The 27,042-nt window shown below is 40.2% G+C and overlaps 1 protein-coding gene across 5 annotated transcripts in view; it reads right to left on the minus strand.

Annotated features, from left to right (window-relative positions):
- PDE8A (phosphodiesterase 8A) overlaps positions 1-27,042 on the minus strand; it is a 167,126-nt gene that overhangs the window by 15,782 nt on the left and 124,302 nt on the right. For all 5 annotated transcript variants that reach the window (XM_064517313.1, XM_026121279.2, XM_026121278.2 and 2 more), the window contains 15 exons: positions 24,143-24,199; positions 21,453-21,643; positions 20,190-20,246; positions 17,977-18,034; positions 16,395-16,483; positions 16,092-16,170; positions 14,478-14,615; positions 8,005-8,093; positions 6,595-6,646; positions 6,452-6,494; positions 5,416-5,493; positions 4,059-4,129; positions 3,231-3,395; positions 1,422-1,470; positions 1,002-1,137 (listed from right to left, as the gene is read on the minus strand). In XM_064517313.1, coding sequence (XP_064373383.1) covers positions 1,002-1,137; positions 1,422-1,470; positions 3,231-3,395; positions 4,059-4,129; positions 5,416-5,493; positions 6,452-6,494; positions 6,595-6,646; positions 8,005-8,093; positions 14,478-14,615; positions 16,092-16,170; positions 16,395-16,483; positions 17,977-18,034; positions 20,190-20,246; positions 21,453-21,643; positions 24,143-24,199 — 1,352 coding nt within the window. The remainder of the gene's footprint in view (positions 1-1,001; positions 1,138-1,421; positions 1,471-3,230; positions 3,396-4,058; positions 4,130-5,415; positions 5,494-6,451; positions 6,495-6,594; positions 6,647-8,004; positions 8,094-14,477; positions 14,616-16,091; positions 16,171-16,394; positions 16,484-17,976; positions 18,035-20,189; positions 20,247-21,452; positions 21,644-24,142; positions 24,200-27,042) is intronic.

The following is a 27,042-nucleotide window of genomic DNA, read 5'->3' on the forward strand; positions in this document are numbered from 1 at the left end:
TATCACCTTAAGGAAGAATAAAAATCTGAATGTTTTCCAATTTATTTGGCTCATAAAACCAAGATCTAAAATAGAAGTGAATATGCGTTAATTAAATGTCTTGATACCTTGCTTAGACATAGTTTTTGAATATCTTTCCAAGCTGTTATGGATCTGGGATTTTGATGTGGGATTAAGATAGTCCATTCGTTGCAGGATCTAGCCCCCAAATTACAATCTCATACAAGCTTTAGCATTAAATGACAAACTAGACCCAAAGGAGAATTTTTGATAGGCATCAGCAAATAAAACCAAAGATTTAAAGAGAAAGATCAATTTGCAGTCTTAGTGGTAGAATTTGCTGCTAATGAAGTACAGACTATCAAAACTACTGATCTGATTTTGAAAACTGCAATGAAAATTGGTACTCTACTTCTAAACAGTAAATATTCTTCAGTTAATCTTATACATAAAACGTAGCCTTCTAAGATTTAGAAAAAAGACCTTCTTCCAGTCCCAGAGAAAGGCAATGAGAATTCTGCCAAAAAGCTGTATTTGAACATTTAAGAATAACAATTACTCTATTATATGGAGAGAAAGTAAAGCGTGATCTACACAACTGATCAGATTAATACCAACATGTTGACTCTGTATATAGCTGGACACAATTTGAACTTGGATCCCCACAAATTTGATTTGTATAAGATTTGTATATGATTATCAAGAACGGAAAAGAAAGGCTTTTAAAATGATGTTGCTTTGTTTTTATACCATATCACTGGCATCAACTGGAAATCAGCAGAAAATAGTGTGTGATGAAACAAAAGGTATTTAATGGGTTCATACACAAATAGACATGACAACAAAGATATGACATTCAGAGAATTTCAGACACTTTCCTTTGAAAATAAAAGTAATTCCAATTTGAAAAACAGAGGTAGAGAAATTAAAGAGCTGATTACAGGATGACATTTAAGTCATTTTGCAGCAACTTTAATTTATGAGCCTTCCAGTTTACTGACCTTTTATGGGTGGCAGCCTCAAGTTCAAAGATATCAAAATCCCAGTGTTCTTCATTTTCCATTGCCTCTGTTATCCGTGGGGGTATGTCATTGAGGGAGATTGGAGAGATCAAACTGCCAGCGACTTGATGAGTTTCTGTTGAGGAATATATTTGCAGATCACTATTAATAACCCTGAGGTACACTTTTACTAAATGTACATGTTTTCCTTTCTGTAATCATGCCTGGCAACTCTTGTTTCTGTAAAGCACAGTAATGCTATAGAACAATACTTCTAAATAAATAATGTTCATTTAAAATAGAAAATGTTTATTTAAAAATAAACAATGTTTATTAAAAAAGAACATCTGATCACACTTTCCATGTTTCTTAAATTTTTTATCACCTTTTAACATCTTAGTAACTGCCAAATTAACTTACGTTTTGCTGACAATATGTATTCATTCCCTGATAATCGTCGTAAACCATCCTGTTCAATAAAAGGCGAGAGTTAAATGCAGGTTATTGTAAAAACGATCTATAAGAAGATGATGCCAAATAGTAGCACTGTGACTTTACTGAAGCCTGATTAACTGTCACAGTCATCAAAGCTGCCTCACCTTTATTTGTGTGTACTCTATTAAGATTTGCCTGTTTTAACTGTACTTCGAAATGGATGAGAAACTGCAAGATATGGAATACAATGTAAACTCTGATAGGTACGAACTGGAATTTCGAGGTCTGGAATTACAGCCTGGCATCCACCTTTGTTTGGACAACACAGACACTGGGTCTGGGTGTGTGCCAAAACCTGGGCACTGTATGTCTGCTCACTTCCCATCAACAACGGTAGGTGGGTGGGGGCAGGGAACGGGTGGAAACAGGCTTGTATTCTCTGCCCCCCTGCATTGGCAGACCAGGTCACCTCAGCAGTACAAGGAGCTCATGATTTATTGCTGGGATTGCAGAGCAACGAATTACCAAATTACTCTGGGGCCTCCCTTCTATCAAAGAAGAACGTTTGCTTGCGTATTCTCCAACTCAGTGCCTCCTAGGCTTAATTCTGGCATGATGCCTGGATGTGCAGACTGAGCCTAAGGATTAAAACTAACAGAATGCTACATTTAGTATTTACCTTTCGATTCATAATTCTAAAAGCTGTGGCCCAAATCCTGCTTGCTCTTTTGATGTGCACACTGTTAATTACTGTACATTAATACTAGCCCATGATGTAAAAAAACAGTTATTAAAGAAAAAAACATTCTCAATGCATTCTTCTAACTTGCTAACAATGTTTCGTGGCCAAAGCATAGCAGAGGTAAATGTGGATGCTGTATCAGAACCATCATGAAATGATATTAGCCCAGAGACATCTCTGACATCTCATCTCTAAAACATCTTATGAGCCTTTTGCATCCAACACATTGTCAAAATTTTTTTCCTGAGGTAGCCTTTTAGATACAACCTACTACTAATAGGCACACATATCCCTAAGGCACAGGTAACACTCATCCAAGTCCATCTAGTTATCATCAGAACAGCCAGACTCCAGACTTGGAAGGTTTAGGTTCAGTTCTTTGGTTTGCTATGTGCCTTTTGTTCAATTTTGGGTATATAACTTCTTTTTTCAATGTCTCTGTTCCTCTTTTAAAAATGTAATAACATAATACATGCTTTTTTCAGTCTTTTTCTCATCTTGTTTATTTAAATAATAAGTTCTATGGAGCATGACTGTGTCTTAATGTGTGGACATTCATGTTCCTAGCTCAAAGGACTCTGACCTTTCTAGTCTCCAAATACTAATATCATCTAAAGAAGTAACAACAAAAGTATATTTTGCATCCTTTTGAAAATGCATTCTTTTTATACACTGAAGAGCCCAACACATGTCATTCTAACACTAATTAATAAATATAAATATTTAGCTGTCTTTTTTTCTTCCTCTCCCATCTATACCATTCTGAAATGAGTCATATTGAAAAAAGAAGTGCTTTTCCTTCCCTGTTCTAGCAAAACTAAAGCTTCGAGTAGACTGGCCAATTTCCTCTCATTTTCAGAGATATTTTAATAGCACAGAAGAAAAAAAATAACAAAAAGAGGTATGTAGTTTTTAATGAAAATTTGGCATTTTAGATACAAAGCATATGTCAGATGATATAGACAACAACAGATACAGGTAACTGGGAAAACCTTACCACTATCAGGCAATGGAATATTAATCAATAGCTGTTAGTGGCAGTATGTACTTACTGTCATTAACCCTCCAACGAGGTCACTTGTATGTGGATCCTCATCTTTTGTCCCCAGTTGTGGAGAGTACAACTCAGTGGTTCTTAAAATCTCCAAAACTCGGTCTAAAGCTTCTGCAACTGGCATAGGACTGCTTTCTTGTGCAGCATTAATGATGTTTATTACCTAGGTTAACATCAGACACGTTTTGAATTAGAAGTGATTAGAAGTGATTTAAGAAAGGACAGAGACTTTAATCAGCTATTATGGAAAACTCATAGCAACTAAATGAGATCTATGACTTTAACTCACGTGTGGGAGAATTAAAGTGAAATCTCTAAAGGGACATTAATAAAATACTGATGTTTGCTACTGACTTTAGGAACAGGATCATGGCCTTAAAGACAGTAATTTTATTAGTTACTTTCCTGTTTGAGGCACAGCCTCAAAATGTCTCCAGAGGGATTTGGTATAACCTTCTTCCATATTCCTCTGTCAGTTTATTAAGATGACTTTTGCTATACCCTTGCCTGGTTTCAGAAAACAGCTTGTGATGCGTAAGTAAAGAGGAAGAGCTCTAATCCTGTCCTTCACACAGGCAGGGGTCCTTAAAAGGGGTCGTGCAATGGCTGACCACAGGGAGGGCACTCTGCTAAGCAGGCCTGGGAGAACTGGGCCCAGAGCATCTGGTTTTTTGGAGCTCCACCAGCGGGCAGGTGGAACGGGAGAAGAAGCTGCACTAGAGCACAGCACTGCCTTGCTCCTCAAGCCTGGATGCAGTACTGGAGGTCATGCCACAGCGTTCCAGCACAGCAGGACTGACAATGGCTAGCAACAGTCGCGCATTACCTTGGTGATAGGTGCTTCGATAGTCATGGAATGTATCCTGGCCATGGAAGAGTGCCGCCGTTGTGAGCTGCCTGTGGGGAAAACAAAGCAGAATCGGTATCCTGATTTCAGCGACAAGGCACAACATAAGGAGTCAGCCAAGAATTGTGGATTAATTTTCTGAACTGCGTACACTGTTGTGCCCTTCACAGGTGATACACTGCAGAATGTATACACATGCATGTTATGCTGGGAACACATAGGTGCAAAGAGATGCTTGTTGAACCGTTGCTATCCCAGAATAGAGATAAGTAGCTATAACAGCCTGGCAAAATCATGGCTTTGTTTTGTTATTTGAAATAAATAAAATATTTAATGAAATATTCATGTAAAGACTATGCAGGGTGTGTGTGTGTGTGTGTGTGTGTGTGTGTGTGTGTGTAAATTGGCAGGCACATGTACATAACAATTACACTTAGGTTTCTATAGGATACATACACTTTTGCTAGCTGATGCACCAACATGACAAGTCATAATGAGTCAGCTTCCAAGCTGAGGTAAATCAGTGAAGATCCTTTGAAGTGAAGATAGCTATGCCAAATTAAAAACAGCAGAGATTCTGGCCTATTATTCATTGGAAATTGAAAAACAAACATTTTGTATCAGTTAGCAATTTAGTTTCTGTACATAAAAGGCCAAAATGGGATTTTTCTGAACAGTTACGTTGTCACCTATAAAATTCAGACACATCTCTGTTACTCTTTGTGCTGAGCATCTCTTAAGAAAAAGAATCAATGCTATTTTTGTCATACTCGGGCATGATTGTATTCTCGCTGCTACAGACCTATTTCCGTGTTTCACCAGTGCCTCTGCCTAAATTGTACTGATGTATGCTTTAACAAAACCATGTAAGTGTTGGCAAAAGTTTCCAATATGTGACTCATCTATCAACTTTGGGATGATATAATGAAGCACAATACAACACAGTGAAAAGTAAACAACATGGCAAGAAAATTAACTTCAGAATTTTATTGAGAAAAGAGGTAAAGAATGTAGTATTTTGTAAGGATTAGAGCCTGCCATTTGTACTTGAAAGTGTCCCTGTTGAATCTCATGAAATTACCCATGCAGGATGGTAGACGAAGCCTTTCATTCTTCATTGTTTTAAAAAAGGATTCAAAGTTCATGAGAATAAAATGGGGTTGTTCCACAAATGTAAAGTCATTCACGGACTGGTGACTTGAAATTATATCAGCATGTGTGCATGTGTATATATACACATACAACTTATCCATTATCCATATTCATATGTATATGTATGTATGTACATAAAAATGTATACATATAGAAATCAAAAAAATCTACTTATTTAACATACCATCACTCCCTCGTGAGGTTGTGGATCTGACATCTAGTGATCCTTTCCTCCTGTCTTTGTGTCTGCAAGTCTGAATATCTGTGGAGACAATGATATTGCACAATGACATTGTGTACTCTGCGTACTATGTATGTTAAAGGAGTGGAAAGTCAGAGAAAGGCTGATAGCAGCTGAGTGACATTCACCACAGCACTTTGGCAGATGAGAGCCAATGAAAGCTCCTTCTGAAATTCTTGCCAACTGATGCTGCCATGAACCCGCTCATAATCTCTGGCAAGGCAAACCTAAGAGGCTTTGCAGAGGGGAACTAATAGCGTGTGGAGGGAAAAGCTCCTCTCTTAACACAGTGCAATTGTAGTTGTGGATACAACTTGTACAACATCTGAGTTCATTCAAGGAACAACTGCCTCAGAGAACTGGTGGCCCAGAGTATATTGCACACTAGCAAACTAGGCAATGTATTCCGGATCCCATACAGGCTCCAGCAGGTATAGCCTGCGCTACCAAGACTACAGTTAACAAGTACCTGCTGCATGGATGGCAAAGATGTCTCAACTGCAGAGTTGATACATGGGATAATGAAGAACGGTAGTGTTGGGCATCCTCATTTCCTTCCACAGGCAAATATCCCACAAGACAGTTAAAAGCAGTGCAAACATATCTGCCACTAGCTATAGACCAGCCTTGACAACATTCTTAATAGATGATGTCCTTAATATTTCTAATTTTGTCACAGGGATCCACTATCTACAACTGAAATGTGACACCGAACCCAGCACAATTTGAACTCGGGGCCCTAATACTGCATTTTCAAGATTGGGTTGCTGTATATCACTTGTAAAACAAATCATGCAGGGACAGAGAGCTTGCATCTATTTTGCTGCCTTCTGAACTGGATTCCTAGTTTATTGCTAACTAAATATTATTTTCTGATTGTCTTGTGCAACCAGTGGTTTTCAGCCAGATCACTAGCAACTGGCTTCATCTTTCTGCAGGCACGTTCTCCACTTCTTATGACAAAAGAGATGTGTCATACCTGTCTGAGATTCAGCCTGAACACGTTCACATGTTTTTTCTGCCTACAAATCAGTATGAGAAATTCAGTTAGTCAGAATTTTCCCATTATTTTGTAATATTTAGGGCTCAAACTAAAGGAAGCATATCACCATTTTCACTTACCTTATTGTTGTCATTGCACAGTCTACTAATTGACACATAGTGTCTAATCTTTCTGTAGGCAAAAAACAATGTGTTAATTCCCATCCAAATCCCAGCTCTGATTCAGTGCTGATACACAAAATGGGGAGTAACAAACAAAATCAATATAGGACAAATCCTGTTCTGGCAGGAAGGCTCGATAGGGAATGGAAAAAAACACAGTTCTGCTGCACAGGATGGGGAATAGAGAATGGAAGCATTTTTTTGCAAAGACTGTTCCTTCCTCTTTCTCCCCACTCCCTTCCCCCCTGCTTCTTCTGGGCTACTATAGGATATTTCAGGTATGATATAACTGAGAAATATGCAACAGCGCAGATTCAACAACACAAAACTTCTATAGGACGTAGGGATAGAGCAGTCAGACTGCAAACTGCAGCCTTGATTACCAGAAAACTTTCTAAGCCAGCTTCAAATGGGCTTAGATTTCTCCCCAGGCAACAATGTATGTAATACATATTGCTCTTACAGGTTTGGCATCTTAAGCTGAAAATATGTTTTCACTCTACTAATGGAGAGTAGAGAACATGAGTTACTTCCAAGGGATAAAATCAACTTAAAACACCATGCTTCTGCTAATTAAAAACTGCATTCCCTCTTTTTAAAGTACGTAATGGCACGAAGAAGCTGCATCCAGCCTTTCCTCTATGACAACACACACCTTTCTAAACAAATGTCTCAGCCAAGGAACATACATTGCAGAGGGGATTCTGGAAGATAATGTGTAGTTCTTTTAATTAGTGCACGAGTTGCCTTAGAGGGTTTTGAAACTGCAACTGCATGCAATCTGATCCACTTTCTTTCCTAACGTTGTATAGGAGGTCTTATTATAAATCTACCCATAACTAACATATACTAGTGTGCTCTAAACACTCTGTTCAGCGCAAGTGAAAGCTACACAAAAACCAAGACATGCTTGAATAGGGAGAGATCTTTGCAGATGAATTTTGATGAGGATGAAAGCACTTAGCAGCCTCATCACAGAAAGACACCTTACAAGCGCCTGAGTAGGTCAGCATTACAGGGGAACAGCGGAGCAGGACACAGGTTGATATGATGGTGCCCTACCCAATGGACAGAAAGAGAGGGGGATGCACTTGCACTTCAGTGTATTAGAAGTATAACAGTCACAAGTGAGCACATCCGTATCTTCAGCTTCCTTTTTGGAGAGGATTAGCAGAACTCCCTGTAAGTGGCATGTAAAGTTGATTCTGCCCCAAGGAATTAAATCCAGAGGTCTGAGTCTCCCTTCTTTGCATAAGTTTTCTTTATACTCAGTAACAGGATAATCCAATGTCTGCTGAAAGCAGTTGAACTTGAACCAAACTAAGCCTTAAATCAAACCTAAATCACAGCTTTAGCTTTCATACTTACCCTCCCTGTCCAATGACAGGTATTATCTTCACATTTTGCTGTATGCTATCTCCATTTTTCTTTTTCGCATAGTACATTCCTTGCCATTCCTGCAAAAGAAATTCAAGGGGAAGGAAGTTCAAAATGCAATCAACAAACCTAACATGGTCTTCTATATATTCTTCTTCATTTGGCACCCTTGGAAAGGTCAGATAAAACAGAAGCAGAACTGCAGCTTCATATGTTTTTTCATTGAACACTGCCCTACAATTCAAAATCTAAGGTTCACTCTTAAGGGTCTCAAAGGCAAGGAACATGTCAGAGGAACGTATGACAAAAAGAAGCAATGCAGTGAAGGTGATGTTGGCTCAGGTGTTACATCAGTCCAATTAGAGGCCACTACAGACTTCTTCAGAAGTGTCTTCCTACTTACGTGGCATTTTATTTATAAAACTGAATAATTTAATTTCCAAATAATCCTATAAACAGCAGCAGAAAATTTGAGAAATATGTTGTTCTTACATAGAGTAGTCATCCTTCCAATTCTAACAAAGCTACCACCAGATGAAAGGACACCGGCGCTGGATCTTTGCAGCTGACCCGGGTAGTGTGCCGAGCCCGACGCTGTGCATGGCACGTGCTTCGGAGAGCCCGGAGTATGGCGGGGTCATCTTCACCGGGCAGGCTGATGCTCCAGTGTGGAAAGGAGGGATTGTGGTAGTTTGGGAAAGGGTTGGGATTGGTTAAACTGTGCTTACCCTCAAATTGCGCCCTTATAACTAGGGGAGTAGTTAACTAGGGTTAACTGTCATGTTGCTGATGCTTGGGGACCTGCCCAGAGGGGCAGGCTGCGAGCATCCCGGCAGCAACAACCAAGTGTCAGGCACCACGGGAGCCCATCCAAACCGGGTATTCACTCCCTGTCCTCTGCCTGATGGGGCCGGGGGTGCCGGAGGATATGGCAAGAGACCTGGTGAGAGAGCAAGAGCCGGGACCAGCTCCTGCCTGGGGCAAGGGCTGCGGAGAGGCTCTGGGGAGTGCCGCGCACCACGTGGCTGGGCCCGCCACGCTGGCCGGGCGGCCTTCCCCGACCACGCCGCCTCCCCCGGGACAGGGAGGTCGTGTGAGAAACCAGGACGCTGACCTGCCGGCTTCGCTCCGGCCCGCACCGCCTCCCGCCTTGCTGGCGAGTCACAGCATTCGTTAGCATGAAATATATCTGCGACTAAAAGTGCTCTGGTATCTGAGCCCATTTACTCGCCGCACTGGCGGTTTGGTCTCAAGCCACAACAGGGATCTATCCTGGCATTTTTTAAGCAAGGCAGAGCCTTGCAGAAGAGCCGCTGGATTTGGCCTCCCGTCGGCTGCCCCCCTCTCCAACAGGGTTCACCACGCTTGGGGACACTGGCCTGAGGACCGCGTATGAGGAGAAGATTTTTACACTATCAGATTTTCACTACCAACATCATTTTATTTTGATAAAATTCACAAATGGAAGGAAAAAAAAAAGGCAGGATGGGAAGGAATTTCTCATTTTTCAGTGACAAGTAACTTTTTTCTCTGGGAATGAGACATTTCTAGTGAAGCCTTGCTTTTTCTTTCAGTGAGCCTCAGAAAATGGCTCTTCCGCCTTGTTCAAGCCATGCTTTAAAATGAAATCGTTGAATCAGTAACTGTTGTTATTTAGAGATTTTGAAGCCAGAAGGCACTATCACGCTCTAACACCCGGTCCAACGCCAAGCGGCCCGCAGCAGGGCCCGCACCCCTCCACGAAGCGGCAGGGCCGCCAGGCCGGCACAGGCGGACCTGCCTGGGGTGGCTGCAGCAGCCTCATCCCCTCCTTAGCTCCAGACCTGCCTGGGGTGGCTGCAGCAGCCTCATCCCTTCCTTAGCTCCAGACCTGCCTGGGGTGGCTGCAGCAGACTCGTCCTCTCCTTAGCTCCAGACCTGCCTGGGGTGGCTGCAGCAGACTCGTCCCCTCCTTAGCTCCAGACCTGCCTGGGGTGGCTGCAGCAGACTCGTCCCCTCCTTAGCTCCAGACCTGCCTGGGGTGGCTGCAGCCACCTCGTCCCCTCCTTAGCTCCAGACCTGCCTGGGGTAGCTGCAGCAGACTCGTCCCCTCCTTAGCTCCAGACCTGCCTGGGGTAGCTGCAGCCGCCTCGTCCCCTCCTTAGCTCCAGACCTGCCTGGGGTGGCTGCAGCCGCCTCGTCCCCTCCTTAGCTCCAGACCTGCCTGGGGTAGCTGCAGCAGACTCGTCCCCTCCTTAGCTCCAGACCTGCCTGGGGTGGCTGCAGCCGCCTCGTCCCCTCCTTAGCTCTCGCTCCCTCCACATCCCCTCCCCACCTCGCTGCTCCTCCCACCATTTACCCCGGCCGGCCTTGCACACAGCCCACAGCCAGAAACGCCTGAACGCTGACTGGCCTCGCCACGTCTCCCCTTGTGCATGGTCAGGAGCTGCCTCTCTATGGGGATATCGAGGCACACTTGGGGCAGCAATTTTGGGAACCCTACCTAGGTCTGCTCCTTTCACCCCAGCAGCAGCGCAGAAGCCAGTGACCTTGCGACTGAGGCAGTCTCTGTAACCTGGCTGCTGACAAGATTTACAGTCTTGCCTACACAGATCTCCATCCCTAGAATAGCTGTTGGTGTGTTTGTTAAATGGCTGCAAACTTTGATCTGGTCATCTAATAAGTACCAAATGATTAATAATTAATTGCTTACATATTGCATATACACTTAATGCAAAATTTAACCCAGTAAATGGTTGTCTTTCAGTTGAGTTCAACAAGCTTTGGATCAGATCTTTTAAACATATGTGAAAATACCTTCGTGAGGCACATGATACAGATATATCTGAGTTAGACTGACAGATCTCACAGTCAACTAGGCAAAAGCACAGGTACAGAGAGAACAGCTCTGCATTTATTCAAATGGAGCCAACAAATAAAGACTGCAGCCCACAGAGAGCTGCATGGTGACAGGCAGTGCAGAAAAAAGTATGAAAGGCTTTTCCAAGGATCTGTCAGAGGAAAGCGCTGTGCATAACAAATTCGGAAACAGACATAATATCCTCTCCTGTGAGCTGCATGAGGAATATAAATGAGGACAAAGCAAACGCCACAAAATTCAGTGCTCTCATAATTAAAAGTATGCATATCAATAGTTTCCTGACAACCAGGATGAGACAGAGATGAGTAATCGATCTCTACACCCAGGTAATAAACCCAGAATATGCACACAGGGATGAAGGCACGAGGCAGCGGCTGGAGAATTCCAGCACTGAAGGCGCATCCTGCTCCAGGCAGGCTGGAGTTACGCACTCATGCGTTCTTCACAGTCAACACACAGATTTTTCAACTTGCGAATTTCTAAAACCCGTGAAACTGTGGCAGGAAATGTGCGAGGAAAAAGGTCAGCAGAATTCTGAAAAATGGGAGGTCCAAGCCAAACTCCTGCTGGTATATAAAGTTCTCACAGGGACATTACTTAAACGTATTTTAAGAACACCATATGCTCTCTCACAGAGCTTCTGTCAGAAATCCAACAGAGATGAGCTCAAGACATGCCTTCAGTCAAGCTCGTTTTTATGACTACATTACAGCCACACAGATATGGCGCTCAGGCACTTCTGCATGACCTGGTGCGCTAGGATCAAATGCAGACTAAGAACCATACATAGACAGTAAAAAAAACCCTTCCAGCCTTTATACAGCCTCCTAGAAAACAACATTGAGGCTTAAGGCTTCATTCAGCAGGCCATGGTATGCATCTACCCGCTGAAATGATTCGTTCGTGCATAGTAAGTACCACCCCAGTTCAGCCTTCCTTTTAGATTTGGGGCTTCTTGCACTAGACAGCAAAGTTCAGCGAGCTACTTGCAGAGAACAGAACAAATGAAAATAAATAGAAGATGTCAGGAAAATGATCTCACAGAAAGTAACTTTGCGTCTAGGAAGGAATTGCCACAGACCTTTATCTCAGGGCTTGATTGCTCTCCCACTCCCTCTATAAAGATATCTATCTCGCAAATAATTCCCAAGGAGTGAGAGGAATCGTGTATCTTGTCTGATTTATCGATAGCTATCTGTCTCACTTTAGAAGAAGTGAAACTATGATGAAGAGCTTTGTGTCAAGCTGCAGAGAGCAGAGGCAGCAAGAATTCCAGCCAGAGAGAAGCCGAGTGGCACATTTCATCCTCATGAATGTGATTTGAAACATGAAACAAATGAATGAAGAAAGTACAATGGGTTTCTTAACTCCTCACGTAAGGATTGCTAATCCATTTCAGTAATTCTGGCTTCTTGCAAATGTTAGCCAGCTATAGTAACAAAAAGTGAGCTTTGATTTTTTTTTTTTTTTTTTTTTTTGCCAAGAGAAAGAACATTCTGAGCCAGGAATCACTATGCACCACGCGATTAGTAACTTTGGTGTATAATGTCCATCAACTCTTGTTTGCATGTTTGTCAGCACAAGAAGGGAAATACTGAAAGAGTTCATCTTCCTAAATTCCACTTCAAGAACAGATGCAGACTTTCCAAAGATCGGTTTTATTAAAAATCAGAAAATCCTGCTTTCCATTATTTTTGTTATTTGTCATGTTTGTTCAAACCAGAAAAGCCAAAATCAGAGAATATCATAGAAGGCAGCTGGCTTTTTTGGCATGTTATAACCTACTGTAACCAACACATAGGTGATTTCTAATGGGAGGCAGTCTTCTACATTTAGGACATCAAGAAATCACAAGTGTGAAAACAACACACAGACCAAGTCAGAATCATCCAGACTCAAGTTAGGCACCTCGGAAAATGCTGTAACATCTTGACACAAATCATCTCAAACCAAAGCACCTTCAAAGAGCTGGAGTATTTGAAATGTTACTTCACACAGTAAAACTGGACCTGCAAATACCTCCTTGTAAGAATTTCATTTGTAATTCTTTTTTCTATTAATATGTAAATATGAGGCTACATAGATTGCATACTATAAAATGTTCCAATGGGAAATAAAAAAACCCCAAGCAAATACACCTATCCACTTGAAACAGTTCAAGCTGTTCCAGACAGACAGGTTTTAAGAAGTAATATTTCATTAGCCTTCACAGTTGGAAGTCCTAGAGCCAGGAGTAAAATATGATGCAAGGGAAGTGATGGATTAGGGTCAGTTTCTATCATTCATAGACTAAAACACTTTTTCGTTATTAAAGACATTTTTATCAGCACACTAAAATACTAAAAATTTGATCACTTCAGATCTTGAGAATTGATGTTGTGGTTTTAAAGTCTGACATGTGTAATGTATTTGAATTATAACTTAATAAATACTCCATCATAACATTAGCTTTCTATTATACACATTTATGCAAATAAACTTTCAGTCAGGCAACAGAGGTGCGAAGCATCCTAATCCAAGCTATTGTACATTGCTTGGATCTCTTCCAAAAGGCCAGTACACCTACAAGTGCTTGACACATTCATGCTGATATGCACACACAATCTGCACCCAGACGGAGTGCAGCTTTTCCTGACGAACGCTTGTGTGAGCACCTTGATTTACACAGCATGACTCATCACAACTTTGCATTGCTGCTTTTGCATCACTGCCTGGATACGCTAAGCACCATGATTCATTTGAGCATCTCCCTGCACTGTGTCAATAACATGGTGCTTCCCAGCAGACTGTCAGTATGACCCAATTAGCCATCCTGACTCAGGTCTGAGCATAGGCCATGACGCATCTGCAAACACACCAGTTCCCGAATCTCTTTGTGCTACCTCCACAATCCGTCTTCCTATAGGAGTACAATGACACACGTCTGGCGATATCAGAAGCATTTACGCTTTGTTGTCAAGATGCAAATGAAAGCTCCTAGATACATCCTCACACTGGTGCCACAAAAACACTCCCAAAGGAGTGCCACAGAGCTACCAGGCAAACGGCGGTGCCTCTGTAATGACCTCCCTTGAAACCAGCTGCACTTTCTCATGCACTTTCTTGGTGCAGCAAACGTTTCTAATGGAAGTCCATTAGAGAGCTCCCACACCATTAGAAAGTAAAAGACGCTGGCAGCAGACACTATCACTCTCAAGTGATATTGCAAATGTGTCTTCTGGTGTTTTTACTTTCTGAACTTTCAAATCAGCTTCCACATTTCATGCTGGAATATTTCAATGTGATTTGTTTCTCATCTGCATCTCATTGGATATATTATGTTCTCCCATTTTTCCTTAATATTCCCAGACCTTTTGCTACATACAGCATACGTGATAAAGAAACACAGTAAGTCACTTATTTTCATGAAACACACAGCTTTTCCAAACAACTGAAGAGGAAGGAGCCCTTAAAACCAAACATTTTTGATTTCCTCTTCTTGTTTGGGTAAGAAAGCTGCACGTGCTACATACCTGTGAAGCCAGAAGTTGTGTCATGTGTCATCCCTGGACAACAATAACTTCTACAGGTAGCAAATTATAAGTGAGACAATACTATTACTTACCTTTCCTATCTTTATGCAGGAATTAATAGTATCTAGGAAATCAGCTTTTTTTTCATTTATAGGCACTTCTGTTAATTCCTTTCCTATTAATTCACCTATTTGATAGCCCATCACTGTTTCAAAAGCAGGATTGACGTACTGTGAAATAAAAATAAAAAACATTCAACAGAATACTTTGAGTACAACAGAATTCCTATTTGATAAACCTAGAGGTCTATTTCCCAACCTGAGCTAAATCTCTGTATGTATCACTCCAAAAAGAGATGCCTAAGTGATTTTTCTTCGTGAAGCAAAACAGACATGTCCATGCTAGGAGGTAGCAGTCCTGCAGAGAGTCATGCACATGAGAAGAGAGATAGAAATTATGGAAAGAGCTGAGTATTACATACCCACAGAGTTATGACAGATGACATAAACTCCTGAGAAATGAGCTTTTTCACTTCTCAAACCTATAAACCTCAAATCTACCTTCACGTTCCTAAAAAACACAACTTAGATGGTGGGATTCCATAGGAATATTAACCTTAACCATTGATAAATTCTTTGCCTCCCTGCACATACGGACCAACCACCACCATTCTCCTGTCCGGGCAAAGCCCAGCCAAACAGACTGGAAGAAGTGGAATGTTGCATTTCACTGCAGTTTTGTGGCTCTTGCCCAACAAAGCTGAAGGCTGGTACCTACATCCCACACCTTAATGACCCTCTCACTAGCTGAGTTACAGACAGGGGTCCCATAATAACACCTGAATGCCTCAACTTGCGATGTTTTAATGTGACAGAAGTGAAAAGGGTGCCACTGGATGCTCTCTGCTCCTAAAGTTTCCCTCTACCCTATGAAGGAAGAAAGCCCTGTCTGCCGGAGCTCTAGGACTCCTCCACACCTTGGTTCTATTCTGGGGCTACCTGTGGAGGCGCAAAATTTGGTCTGAAAAAATATAGTTCCAAACTACTTCAGGACAAGTTGTGTTATTTTCTAAAGAGGGATGCAGAAGGCACAACCTTCAGTGAAATTGCCACTGTCAAGATAAAGTCAATCCTCACAGTCTTTGTAGCTAGGGATGGAACTAGCTCCCTAATAAAGATGATGCTTTTCAGGACTGAAAACATAAACACAGTTTATTCTGCCTTTTCAAAAGAAATTTTTAAAAGAGGATGACATGCAAAAACAGTTGGCCCAAGAATTGTGATGAATCAAACAGTATCAGATTAATGCAAAAACTGTGTCCTACCTTTATTTAAATAGAGCACCAATTTGATTTGGTTCTCAAGAGCATCAAACTAGCATATACTATTTTTGGAAAAGAATGCATGCAAGCCAGTGGCTGCATTCATTCAAGTTATAAAAGAACAATTACAAAAATTAAAAACAAGGGGTAAACTCTTGTTGTTTCAGACAAAAAGCTTCTCCTTTAAAATTGACTTGGTTAATGCAAGATATTTTAAATGGAGGAAATTCTACTCTGCACCTAAATTCATTCCAATCTCTTTAGAACCATTAGGTTAGGTTCGATTCTTGTACCGTAAGAAAAAGTAAGTGTAATTGTGGATGAAATAAAATCCAGTCAGCCCGCAGAGCAATTTCCTCTACTTATAAAAATAACTGGAACAAACCTGTATTACATGGTCTTCACTTGTGATCTCAATGGCTTCTTGACTTTTCTCTAATGCTGTAAATAATGAATTACAAGCCCTGCAGACAAAAAAAAAAGACATCTGATCAGATTTAATCCACATAATTCTTACTGTATATGATAACAAGTTATTGTAACTCCATTCTGAATACAGGTATACTTTAATGATTAACATATTTCTTTGGCTAACTGGCATTTTATAATTAACGAGTGTACAGTAAAATATATTATTTTAAGCATGTGTCTGAATTGGCATTTTTGTTGTTGTTTTTGGTAAAATTACCTCAGTTTGAATTGTGCCCGCACCTCTCCAAATTCCAGCTGAATCAACTCATTGTAACAGGCCATTATATTAGAATTTTCTACATATCTCTGCAAATAAAAGGTTAGAGATATTTCATTAATACACACTTCCGTACACAAGGGTATGAGGCTGTTTTCTTTTGCTTGTTAGATAACCAAAAAGTAGTAGATATGCCAAAAATGAACATGCTGTAATGTAAACAGTTTGAGAATGTTATTTGTTGGGACCAGTAAAAGTCTTCAAGGTATTGCATTTTGAAAAACTGACATAAAAGAAGGCATAGCAACAAGGTACAACCAATCTGTTGAGTCTGTGCAACTGTCAGCATGATCAATATATAAGATATACTACTTTGAATAAAGTTACATGCTTTCATGATATTATTTAAAATAACAATTAAAAGTTATATTTGTGTCAAGTCATCAAATTTGAGATTATTATGAGCTTCAAATTGCTAGTACTCCACGCTGTACAGATAGAAGAAGGCAAAGCTTCCTGACAAATATATTTGCCATGGGACACAGTTATTCATTCTGGGCCTTGTATAAGAAGCTCAGCAGCACTGACTTCAATATCTTTTCAGATATTTTTTTGAAACATCTGATTTTCACTAGGCATCAGCCCGCATATTAAATCTTTGTCCATACTACACTGCCAAGGACATTGGTAGTTTGGGAGGGGGATGACTATCAAAGGTAAGCCGTCACATCGAGACTGCTAAATAGAATTGTGTATGCTTTGTCATTTGTCCCATCTCCAAGGCTCTTAAGTAACTTGACAGAGGTTCTGAATTATTTAGTTATGTGGCCACTGAAACGACTCTTTACATGTAAGTACAGTTATTTTCAGGCTTTAGCATTTCCTGTATTAGGACCTTACTACAAATAAGCAAACGTGTGCAAACGGACTGTGATGGGATAGCAAACAATCTGGTGAACATGCACCAAAACACTCTGAATCACACTGTAAATCATGCACTTCCCCCCCCCCCCCCCCCTTGTTAGCAGTGAGGAATCCACTTAACTGATGCCACTAATAAGCACCTTTCCTGCTTAATTGGAATAGTTGCCAAGGAACAGACTCAATGTAACACTTTGCAGGTGACTCCAAACAATAGATAACAGCACTTGACAACGTCTGAAGCCTGTTTGCAGATGTGAATTGGCATTTGATTGAAGAGATTTCCCACAGCACATTCTGTTGTTCATTGCAAGCTATTCTTTGGCTCTGCTACCGTAACTATTCAATCTTGTCATGTCTACTATCTCTTTTTAAAGCAGAGACTTAATGCATCATATACTTCTTTTGAAATAAATGTATAAAGTAGAAATGTCTGAATACCATTTCTTATATTCCCGAGAATCTCCACCTTCTTAGTCAGCATTGCTCTATTTCTACTGGTGTAGAAAATTGGGAAATAGATAACATGGAGCAGCATAAACAAGAGGATTTATGGATTTGATTACTGACACAAATGATCACTGACAGCCAAACTTCTGAGTTTCTTGCCTGACAGTTCTGGAATATCAGAGCAATCTAGTGGATTACAAAACATACATACCCTTGTGAAGCCAGCAGAGATCAGGGGCAATATTGATGACTCTTCACGATCACCATGCCTTTTAAAGAAGGATGATAAAGTTATTTTATAATCAGTTCAGAGCCAATTTCACAAGCCATTGACATGCCTGTAGCCAGGATGCATACTGAAGGCTCATCTGGCTAGATCCTTTTAGGATCAGAGCAAAGAAATACACCACATAATATTGCTACTATGGATAAAATACATTTTTTGTGATTTTTAAAAACTTACATTTTTTGCACAGATTAAGTCAACATTTTTCTATTTGCAAGTAATCAGCTTCTTGCAGCACAAAAAAATAATGTTTGAAGAAAATAAATTAATTAGCCAGACTGCTGGACTATTCTTTCATTTTCTGTACTGGATTCTTTGTTGTTTATGTTGTCCCTAGTTAAAGATGCACTTCAAAGTCTACATGACCAAAGTTTTAAGAAATTACTTGTTATCTGAGTGTACCAAATCTTAGGTGGGCAACTCAAGATGCCTGAATGAGGATGGATTTTCTAGTGTTCACTACTATTAGTGGCTTTCTACTAGGCCACTTTGTGATGACATTCTCTAAAACAAGGCACCTGAATCATTTTGACAAACTTGGCTATTCTAACCGTTAAAAGACATTCCAGCGTATGTGAATGTACGGCTGGAACCTGGAAGCAAGGTCATTATATTATATTTCTGCAAATAAGCAGACGGAAGCTGGTCAAGTTTAGCAAATGGCACAATAGCTTTTATTTACAATATAATTTTCAGATCTTATGACATCTCTTGTTTTTGCTTTCCATGCAATTGTTTCTCACGCATTGGGAGACCAATGCCTAGTCAAGTGCAAGGTTTGCCCAAGATCAAGCAGAGAGACAAGAGCAGCTGTCAAAAGTATCCCCGTTCCCCATGCCAACTATCTGGTAATGCTGCCTCCTAGAAGTACAGAGGACACAGAGGATACTCTAGGGGAAAAAAAAGCCCCAACAAACTGAACAGCAGGAAACGAAGGAAGATAATCCCCACGGAGAAGAACCTCCATATGCTATTGGCTATATGTTAGGCTTTTCCACAAACATGCTTCTTGCAGCCCAAAGGGAAACGTGTGAAAGTGCTCTCTCTGCGAAATCCCAAACGGGAGCTGGAGAACGCCTGTGCGGAGCACATGGGAACCTGACACAATCAGCAGTCTAACCTCCTACCTGTTCTTTCCATACTTGACCACATCTAATTTACCTAATAATACAATAAATCTCCATTATGGTTTTTAGGTAAGCTGGCTAATACATGTTAGCCATCTTAAGATCATTAATGTGGTCCTCTTGTCCTTTGTGCTACTTTGATGAGAGGCAGTTCTGACTGTGGAAGTAACTGTTACCATAATCATAAGACTTCCTGACATAAGACCAATAAAGATTATATTCACAATAGAATTTCTTGGAATGTTTAATTAGAGTCTTTTGTACACTACAGATGGTGGTGGAAAACAGGATTTTTAATGGGAAATTTTAACCCCTCAGAATTGGTTTTCAAAATAAATGTTTTCTGAGAGACAGAAATTTTGAAAACCGTCCTTTGAGGAAATTATTTTGAATTATTTTATTTTATTTCAAATTAACTTTAATGCATTTTTATTACTTTTATATTATTTTATGATGTAAATGTTATGTTTTCAGTGGGAGGAGGAAGAGGAAAACCATACACACTGCTCTACTGACACGGCATAATATAGTCTATTTTACTTTATTTTTAAAACCTCTAAGGTCAGATGCTACTTAATACTGATCAAGTTGTACTATATTCTTCTGCAAATCAACAGATCTGTTTGTGCTCGGATGAATCAGATCAAAAGACAAACCCAGAAAGCTTTAAAGAGTTACTTCCATGAATACCAGAATATAAATCTATGAGGCAGTTCCACAGGTCAGAACATGGCGTTGTGGAGGTTGCTTGAATGATGCTCTTAAAACCTCCAGCGATGAGTAGGAAAAAAGAAAAAAAAGCAAAATGTGACCTATTTGGTAAAAAGTGGAAATCAAAAATCCTGTCCCTGTCCTGTGGCCAAGGATGGTGGAAATCTGTATGGTATAAACATGTTATCACCAGCACAGTAAGATGGTTTAATATAAAAGTTCTAAAGTAGCATTTGCTTTTACAGTGATAAGATTTACATTTTGTTGATCACATGTGCAAGTAGAGATATGAATATTTACCTTCGAACTACACCAATAATGACTGTATTTTCTGAGGGTTTAGTTGTTCTGATAGACCTTTAAATAAAAAGCAAGATCATTTAGCATTTTTTTAAGTTCACATTTCAGCAAACATGACTTTACAGAATCTTCATACTGTATCTTAAGAAAATAAAATCTCTCTTTTTAATGCTTTATTTTAATACAAAACAAAAATCAAATCCCAAGCCTGCTGCATCACTAAGAGAGGAGAATGAATTTAGCAATGCCTGAGACTCAATGGCAAAAAAGGACAGAGAGCGTGCACATTAATCTAAACCTCAACTGCTCTCAGTGGGGGAATAGCAGAAATTCTTCCTTCTGCAATGGCACAAAGCTCGTACTGCCACGGCACGAGCAGCAATGGACTCATTTGAAGGACTTGGCCTTACTCCGTTAACCAGCATTTTACTTCACTCTGGGACAGTGTGGTAAAAATGTAACAAGGGGAACACTGCTATCTAGTCCTTGCCTGACAAAGATCTTATCTTACTACTTTATTTTAACAAGGAGAAAAGCCTTTGTCCCAGTGCCCTGAACCCACCAGCCACCCACAGCACACAATCCGCCCCCGCCGCCCCCACCCCACAGCCTGCTATTTAGTCTAGACGCATTCCCGAGGGGTATTTCACTGGAAAGTCACTGAAACAAGGCTCCCCTCCCTGTCAAGTCCCTGTGGAGAGAGACACAAAGAAAAATCCTTTCCCCCTTTTTCATACTTTACAGCAATTCTGGAAGTATTTTTGGAGTTGGTTTGCAACTTTGCTCCTCATAGCAGATTTCTGCATGTTGTAGATATGGAGGCATGCACACGAAACATGGCCTATTTGGAACTAGAGCTATTCAACAGCAAGTGACATTTCAAAAAATTCAGAATGCAAATGGCTAATGAAGGGAATGTGTTCATGAAATTACTTGGTGGCACATGTGATCTTTGCAGTTAATTAGACATGTAAACATGGAACCAGGTATTTGGAAAAAAAAAATTATGGCAACAAACTTGTATGCTGTGGTTCAACAGCACCCTAGATACAGCCTCAAACGTCCCAGCACCCAAACAAAAATGCTGCAGCCATCAGAGGAAAAGCACTGAGATGACATTAATTGATGCTGCTAGTGGACATCTGTCCAAAAAATATCAGCATTTGATAGATTTTATAGAAAGGGTCATACAAAAGCAACAGACCTTTCATGATGTGTTAACTACATAATTATGCTTATCAATTACACTGAAATAGTGCTTACCTGCATAACGCTTCTGCATCAAAGTATCTGGAATGTCTATGGTCAATAATGATTATTTCATGGTGTTTGTCCAGAAAACACTCTAGTGCAGATTCAGGTGTCCTGGCGATATTACACCGAAATCCAGCCTTCTCACATGCCCAGCAGAACCCGTTACTCTGGTTATCTTCTTTGGCAAACACTAAAAGTACCTGGTTCAAGGCAGACAGCGAATCATTACAAGCAAGTTTTATTTATACAGTAGATTCTACGATTTTGCCCGTTCTTAGCATTTTTGTGAAAGCCACTTCCAAGGCTTAACTCACAGTTTTTAAGAGACTCGCTTTCTACAGACTATTGTGTTTTATAATTGTCTCTACACAGAGGTGTTTCAAGTGGATAAAATATTCTGCCTGAGCCTTTTATTCCACAAATGCGATGAACAACTTTGGGAAGTAGATCTCTCTTCATTAGCTACTGAGAGAGCTCAGGCAATCAGTTAAGACTAGATGCCTACATTTCAGAGAGTGTGTAAAAATAACAGTAAGTCTATGTTTCTTCATTGAAATTGTCTACCATACAACCCTTTTATTTGGCTTTTATTCTTCTTGCCAGTATCCTATTCCAGCAAAGCACCCTGCTTTACTCACCAAGGGATGGTTAACCTCATGTGAATTAATATTTAATGGTGCTTCAATGGCACAATGAAAAGTGTCCTTTCCTTTTCATCTCATCCTAGTTCCCCCAAATACCGCAAATAGCCCATTCCCTGAGGCTTCTGAGGACTACAGACAGGCTGGACAAGATGAACTCATGCAAGAATGAAAACACAATCAATCTCTCTGAATACGGAGCATGTCCCCATGGGACTCCTACGCAAAGCTTGCCACGGGATTTATATCATAGAAGGTGATTACTATCATTAAAACACAGACCTGGAAGTCAGGAAATCTGTGACCCAGTATTTGCTCTGTTATAACTTGCTATGTAATTGCCAGTAACATGAATCTCTGGGTCTTTTCAAAATCAGCACAATGCCTACATATGCACAAAAATATGGTAAGGCCCAGTTCCTTCTGAAACACGTTTCAAATTCTAGGATGGAACGTGCTACAGAAGTAAGGATAAACGTAGTCTGCTCAGGAAGACTTCCACTGATGTGAACACACTTTGGATCAGGGTAATATTTTATGGAAGAAAATTTCTTTTGCCTGAAAGAATACACAGAATGGCATAATATAGATCTATGTTAGTGCTGCTTTTGTGGGTGAGTCAGTATATGCAGCCTTTTGGGAAAGATGGATAATTAAATCAGCATTTGGCCTATTGTCTCAGGACACCAAACTTTCAGTAATTTTATCATACCACACTTAGATATATATTTTGGTCAGACAACAATGCAGAGCATGTGTAACTCACACCACATCCCACGGCCGTTTATCTTCTGGGTAATTTTAGGAATGCCAGTGCTGGTTATACTTTGGACCAGGTTGGTGGAATGTCTACCAGTAAATCTTAATGTTTCCATGTAGTGCATATTTTTGTAAGAATGAAGGACTTTGTACTCATTTAGTTCAGATTCCTTTTATAGCAACCTGCTAAACTGTTTGCAAAAACATGTCATAGTTTGGGCTATATTTAGTGAAGTTAATTTATAACGCTCTTAGGAGTGGAAGAATGGTGTTCAGCAATAGCACAGGAGAACAGTCAGCAGATCTGGGCTGGATGATCGACTTTGGCACAAATGCGATGTTACCTAACTACTACTTCCCTCAGACCTGCCAGCAGAGGCTTAATTAGTGGAATTTTAGAGTGGCCCGCGACTGGACAAAAGCAGTATCATCATTAATAATGATAAAAGAGGCAGAAATATTCAAGAAATATTTCCAACTTATATTTGGAGAAAAGTTGGATGAGGCTCTCTTAAGATACAATGTTCGATGGTAATACTGTCCATTCTGACAATAGTACAGGAGGACGTTGAACTGCAGTTCCTCAAGGCAGACATTTTCAAATCAGCAGGACCAGATAACTTTCACCCAAGAGTTTCACCCAACAGGGGAATTAGTGACTCAGGAACATCTTGGACTACTAATGGTTCAATATTGCTTGGGATACAAGAGAACTTTCAGAGGCTGTTCAAGGGAGTTATGTATATGCAAACCTGACACCTATCCCAGACAAAATAAGGGGACAGCTGGCATAAGGCCTTTAGTAATAAAGAGATAAAGGAGGATGAATTAATGCCAGTTAACAGTGAATAACAAAGCAACATACTTTGCCAAGTTCACAATAACTTTTGTGATGATACTGCAAAATTGGTGATAATAGTAATAACACTGATATAATAGATTTTGACAGGACATTTGCCTTGGTATCATATGGGATTCTGATTAAGAAATGACTACCTGTATGATACAAAACATGGCACACTTTGAATTGATTACAAGCTAACTGATAGCAGAAAGAGCAGTAGATAGCTCTATTTTTATCAGTTGAGAGATGTTTGGAGGACAGACTTAGGCAGGATTTTTAGAACAGGATACTGCCTAGAATGCTGTGATAAAATCTGTTCGGTGCACATGTATCACTTAACTAAAATGTTCTATGAAGATCTTTTTTTACAAAAAAATTAAGTCAGTTTTTTTTTAAGTTAACTTCTGTGTTGTTTTAGAAATTAAGACTTTAGTTTATACTGTGAAATGTATTACCTGAAGTTGATCTTGATGAAGTCTCATAGGGCCAAACTGCACATCCGTTACTGGTGCCTAGAAAAAATAAAAAGGGATGTTATTAATACATATATACACCTAGGGAAGAGGAAAAAACTAACTATGTTAGAGAAAATATTTCTTATTTACCACTGGCTCATGGATACATTGTTATCATTACAAGGCTGCTTCTTCATGAAGGTCTTGTTCAGCTTTTGGAAATTCATATTCAAAGCAGAGTTAACACAGTTACAAAGCAACGTGCTAGTCTCTAAGTCATTTTTTTATTGTTACTTTAAACAAAGTAATGGATTAGTCATGAATATTTGGTTATTTTTCTATATCCTCCGTATTACTTCAACTGTTCTGCAAAACACGGAGGTGTTTAAAAAATGCTTTCTTTTAAATGGCAAAAAACCATTTAATCCACAGGAGAAAGGCAAAAATACATAACTCTTTTAGAATTTCACACGTAACAGATGCCTGACAGTTACACAAAACCACACAAATTTATTTTCTCCAAGGCTGCTGTGGAGCATCCCTCCCTTCCCTTCCATCCCCTCCAGCCACACAGTGAAGGTTTCAGAACTTCACCTATTTGCACCTGACATGCACATGTTCAGCACACAGCTTTGCTTTGAAAACCCCTGTAAAAATGCTGTCACGTGTGTCACACTGTGTGTGCCAGTGATTTCCACATTAGATTCTGTTCAAACAACACAAGCAAACAGTTTAGCTTAGGATCCAAGCTCTGAGCTGGGATCCTTCCTTCTCACGTGTCACTTCAGCCGACGGAGCTCAACGATCAGAAGTGCTGTTATCACGACTGGCTCTTCGATCCAATTAATCATTAGCGACCCTTGGCTGGAGTGCAAGCCTGACTACGAACGACTCTTCAAGGGGTATGGGACAGACATCCAAAAGTACTCAAGCACATAAATATGGAGGGAGACTCTAATGGGATTTTGTAGGTTAGATCCCTGGGAAATTCCCAGTAGGCAAGTATCTGCACTTTTGTGTGCTTAAAGAGTTTTTAATTGCTTTTATTTCAGAAATGAAAACTAGAAATTTAGAACAACAACGTTGGTGATTTGAAAAGGAAAACAGAGTCTAGCCAATGCTCCTTAGTTGCATAGACTCTTCAAAGGTATCTGGAGTAAAAAAGCAGAAGAAAATTATTTTTGGCAATGAAGTAAGTAGAAGACATCTCTGGATTCATATGCACAGGGAAAAGATCTATGGAGCACAAAGGTAGCATTTTTACACTGTTGTTTTTCAAAGTAAAACCACATTTGAAGACCAGATTTATTCCTTTGCAGTCTAGAATTTTTCCAATAAGTAATTTAAAAGAACCGTCAGCACATCCCACATGCCACAGAAAAATCTTTCAAAATTACATGCTCTATTGTTTCTATGACCTTGACCTTATTGCTCCATCGCTCAGCCCTCAAAGTTCCTCATGTGTGATTTTATTTATTTATCAACTTGAAAATCATCAGTGTAGCTTTAAATGAACAAGAAACATGAGTCAAGGAAAAATGCCAACATTACGCCTGCAAAACAACCTAGGAACTGGTGTTTGCCTATGTTATTTAAGGGGGCCTCTAACAGCTGATGTTAAAATGACATGGAAGGGTTTCAGATCTACTCTCCCAGGCAATTCTGGATTGGATTGGCTTAGTTTAAACACTCTCCAGTCAATTTTTCTAATTTCAAGACTGAAAATCTTTCTTCAATATGAAAAATCAAGCTGCTTTATTCTGCCTTTTGGCTCATCATCCAGCTATAAAACAGCTGCACTACAAAACAGCAGATACTTTCACTGATGATGCATGGGGCCAAATCCAGCTCTCCTCACCACAGTGTTACTGGTTTTGCAGCACTAACAGTAGTAACTACTTGATCCGAATCAGTGAGATTTCAGCAGAAATGCCTGAAGGATACAGAGGGAGCATATCCATTGAGTAAGAGATGCTATTTTTACAGTCACTTCCCTGACCATAACCACAATTTCAAATTAAATTTTGAAATATTTATTTTGTGCACTCCATTTGCCAGCATAAAGCAGCAGTGTTTGCGGATTCACCAAGAGATGGGCCTCAGCTATAAGATTCAGACCCAGAGCTGAATTTCACTGCAGTTTGGGGCTAGCTAAACCTAGCGTATCAGTCCTGGTCTAATGGTAGCAATAACGAGATAAACACAGCATTACCAGTTACTGCTTTTCAGATGTTTTTTTTCTTTAAAAAGCTTGTGAATGAATACTCATCAAAGTATTAAAAGGCTGGTGATCTGACCCAACACAGATCTCCCGCTCCCAGAGGCCCATCCCACTGAAACCACTTATCATTCAGCCGTGTTGAACCCAAAAAGCTGTAGTTTGAGTCAGGCGCTGCCCGGCGTAGCCTTGGTCAGGCTAACACCACGTTTCATCATACTTCTGAAGCGCACATACATACAGCCAAAGCCCGCTCGGGCTGAACACAAAACGAGCTCCATGGAAGCAGCAGGCCTCCTCACCGCAATGAGACAATCAAGGTTTGCTCTCCAGAGACTTCACAGACTCTGGAAAACACTTTTATGCCAGCAACCTGCGGCCATTTCTGCACTGAGAATATCTGTGTACGCACCGCTTAAGTTACAAGCACCGCCCAAATGAGATAAACTGTCTTGTTACATGTTAACTCGCTGTCCTGAGTAGAAGAAAAACCCTGTTCTGCATCTCAGCTGGAAAATTTTGGTGAAGTCCAGTTAATTCTTAATCCTGCTGAAATCTGTTCAAATAACTTGATTAACCATTTCAACTTTATATATGCAGCTGGTAGCACTGAGAAACAACATGCTGATTAAGTCCTGTGTCAAAAATCACATCGCTGTCAAGGCTTCAACAAGGATTAGCA

This window comes from Dromaius novaehollandiae, chromosome 10, assembly GCF_036370855.1.
Source record: "Dromaius novaehollandiae isolate bDroNov1 chromosome 10, bDroNov1.hap1, whole genome shotgun sequence".
In the NCBI taxonomy this organism is placed as follows: Eukaryota; Metazoa; Chordata; class Aves; order Casuariiformes; family Dromaiidae; genus Dromaius; species Dromaius novaehollandiae.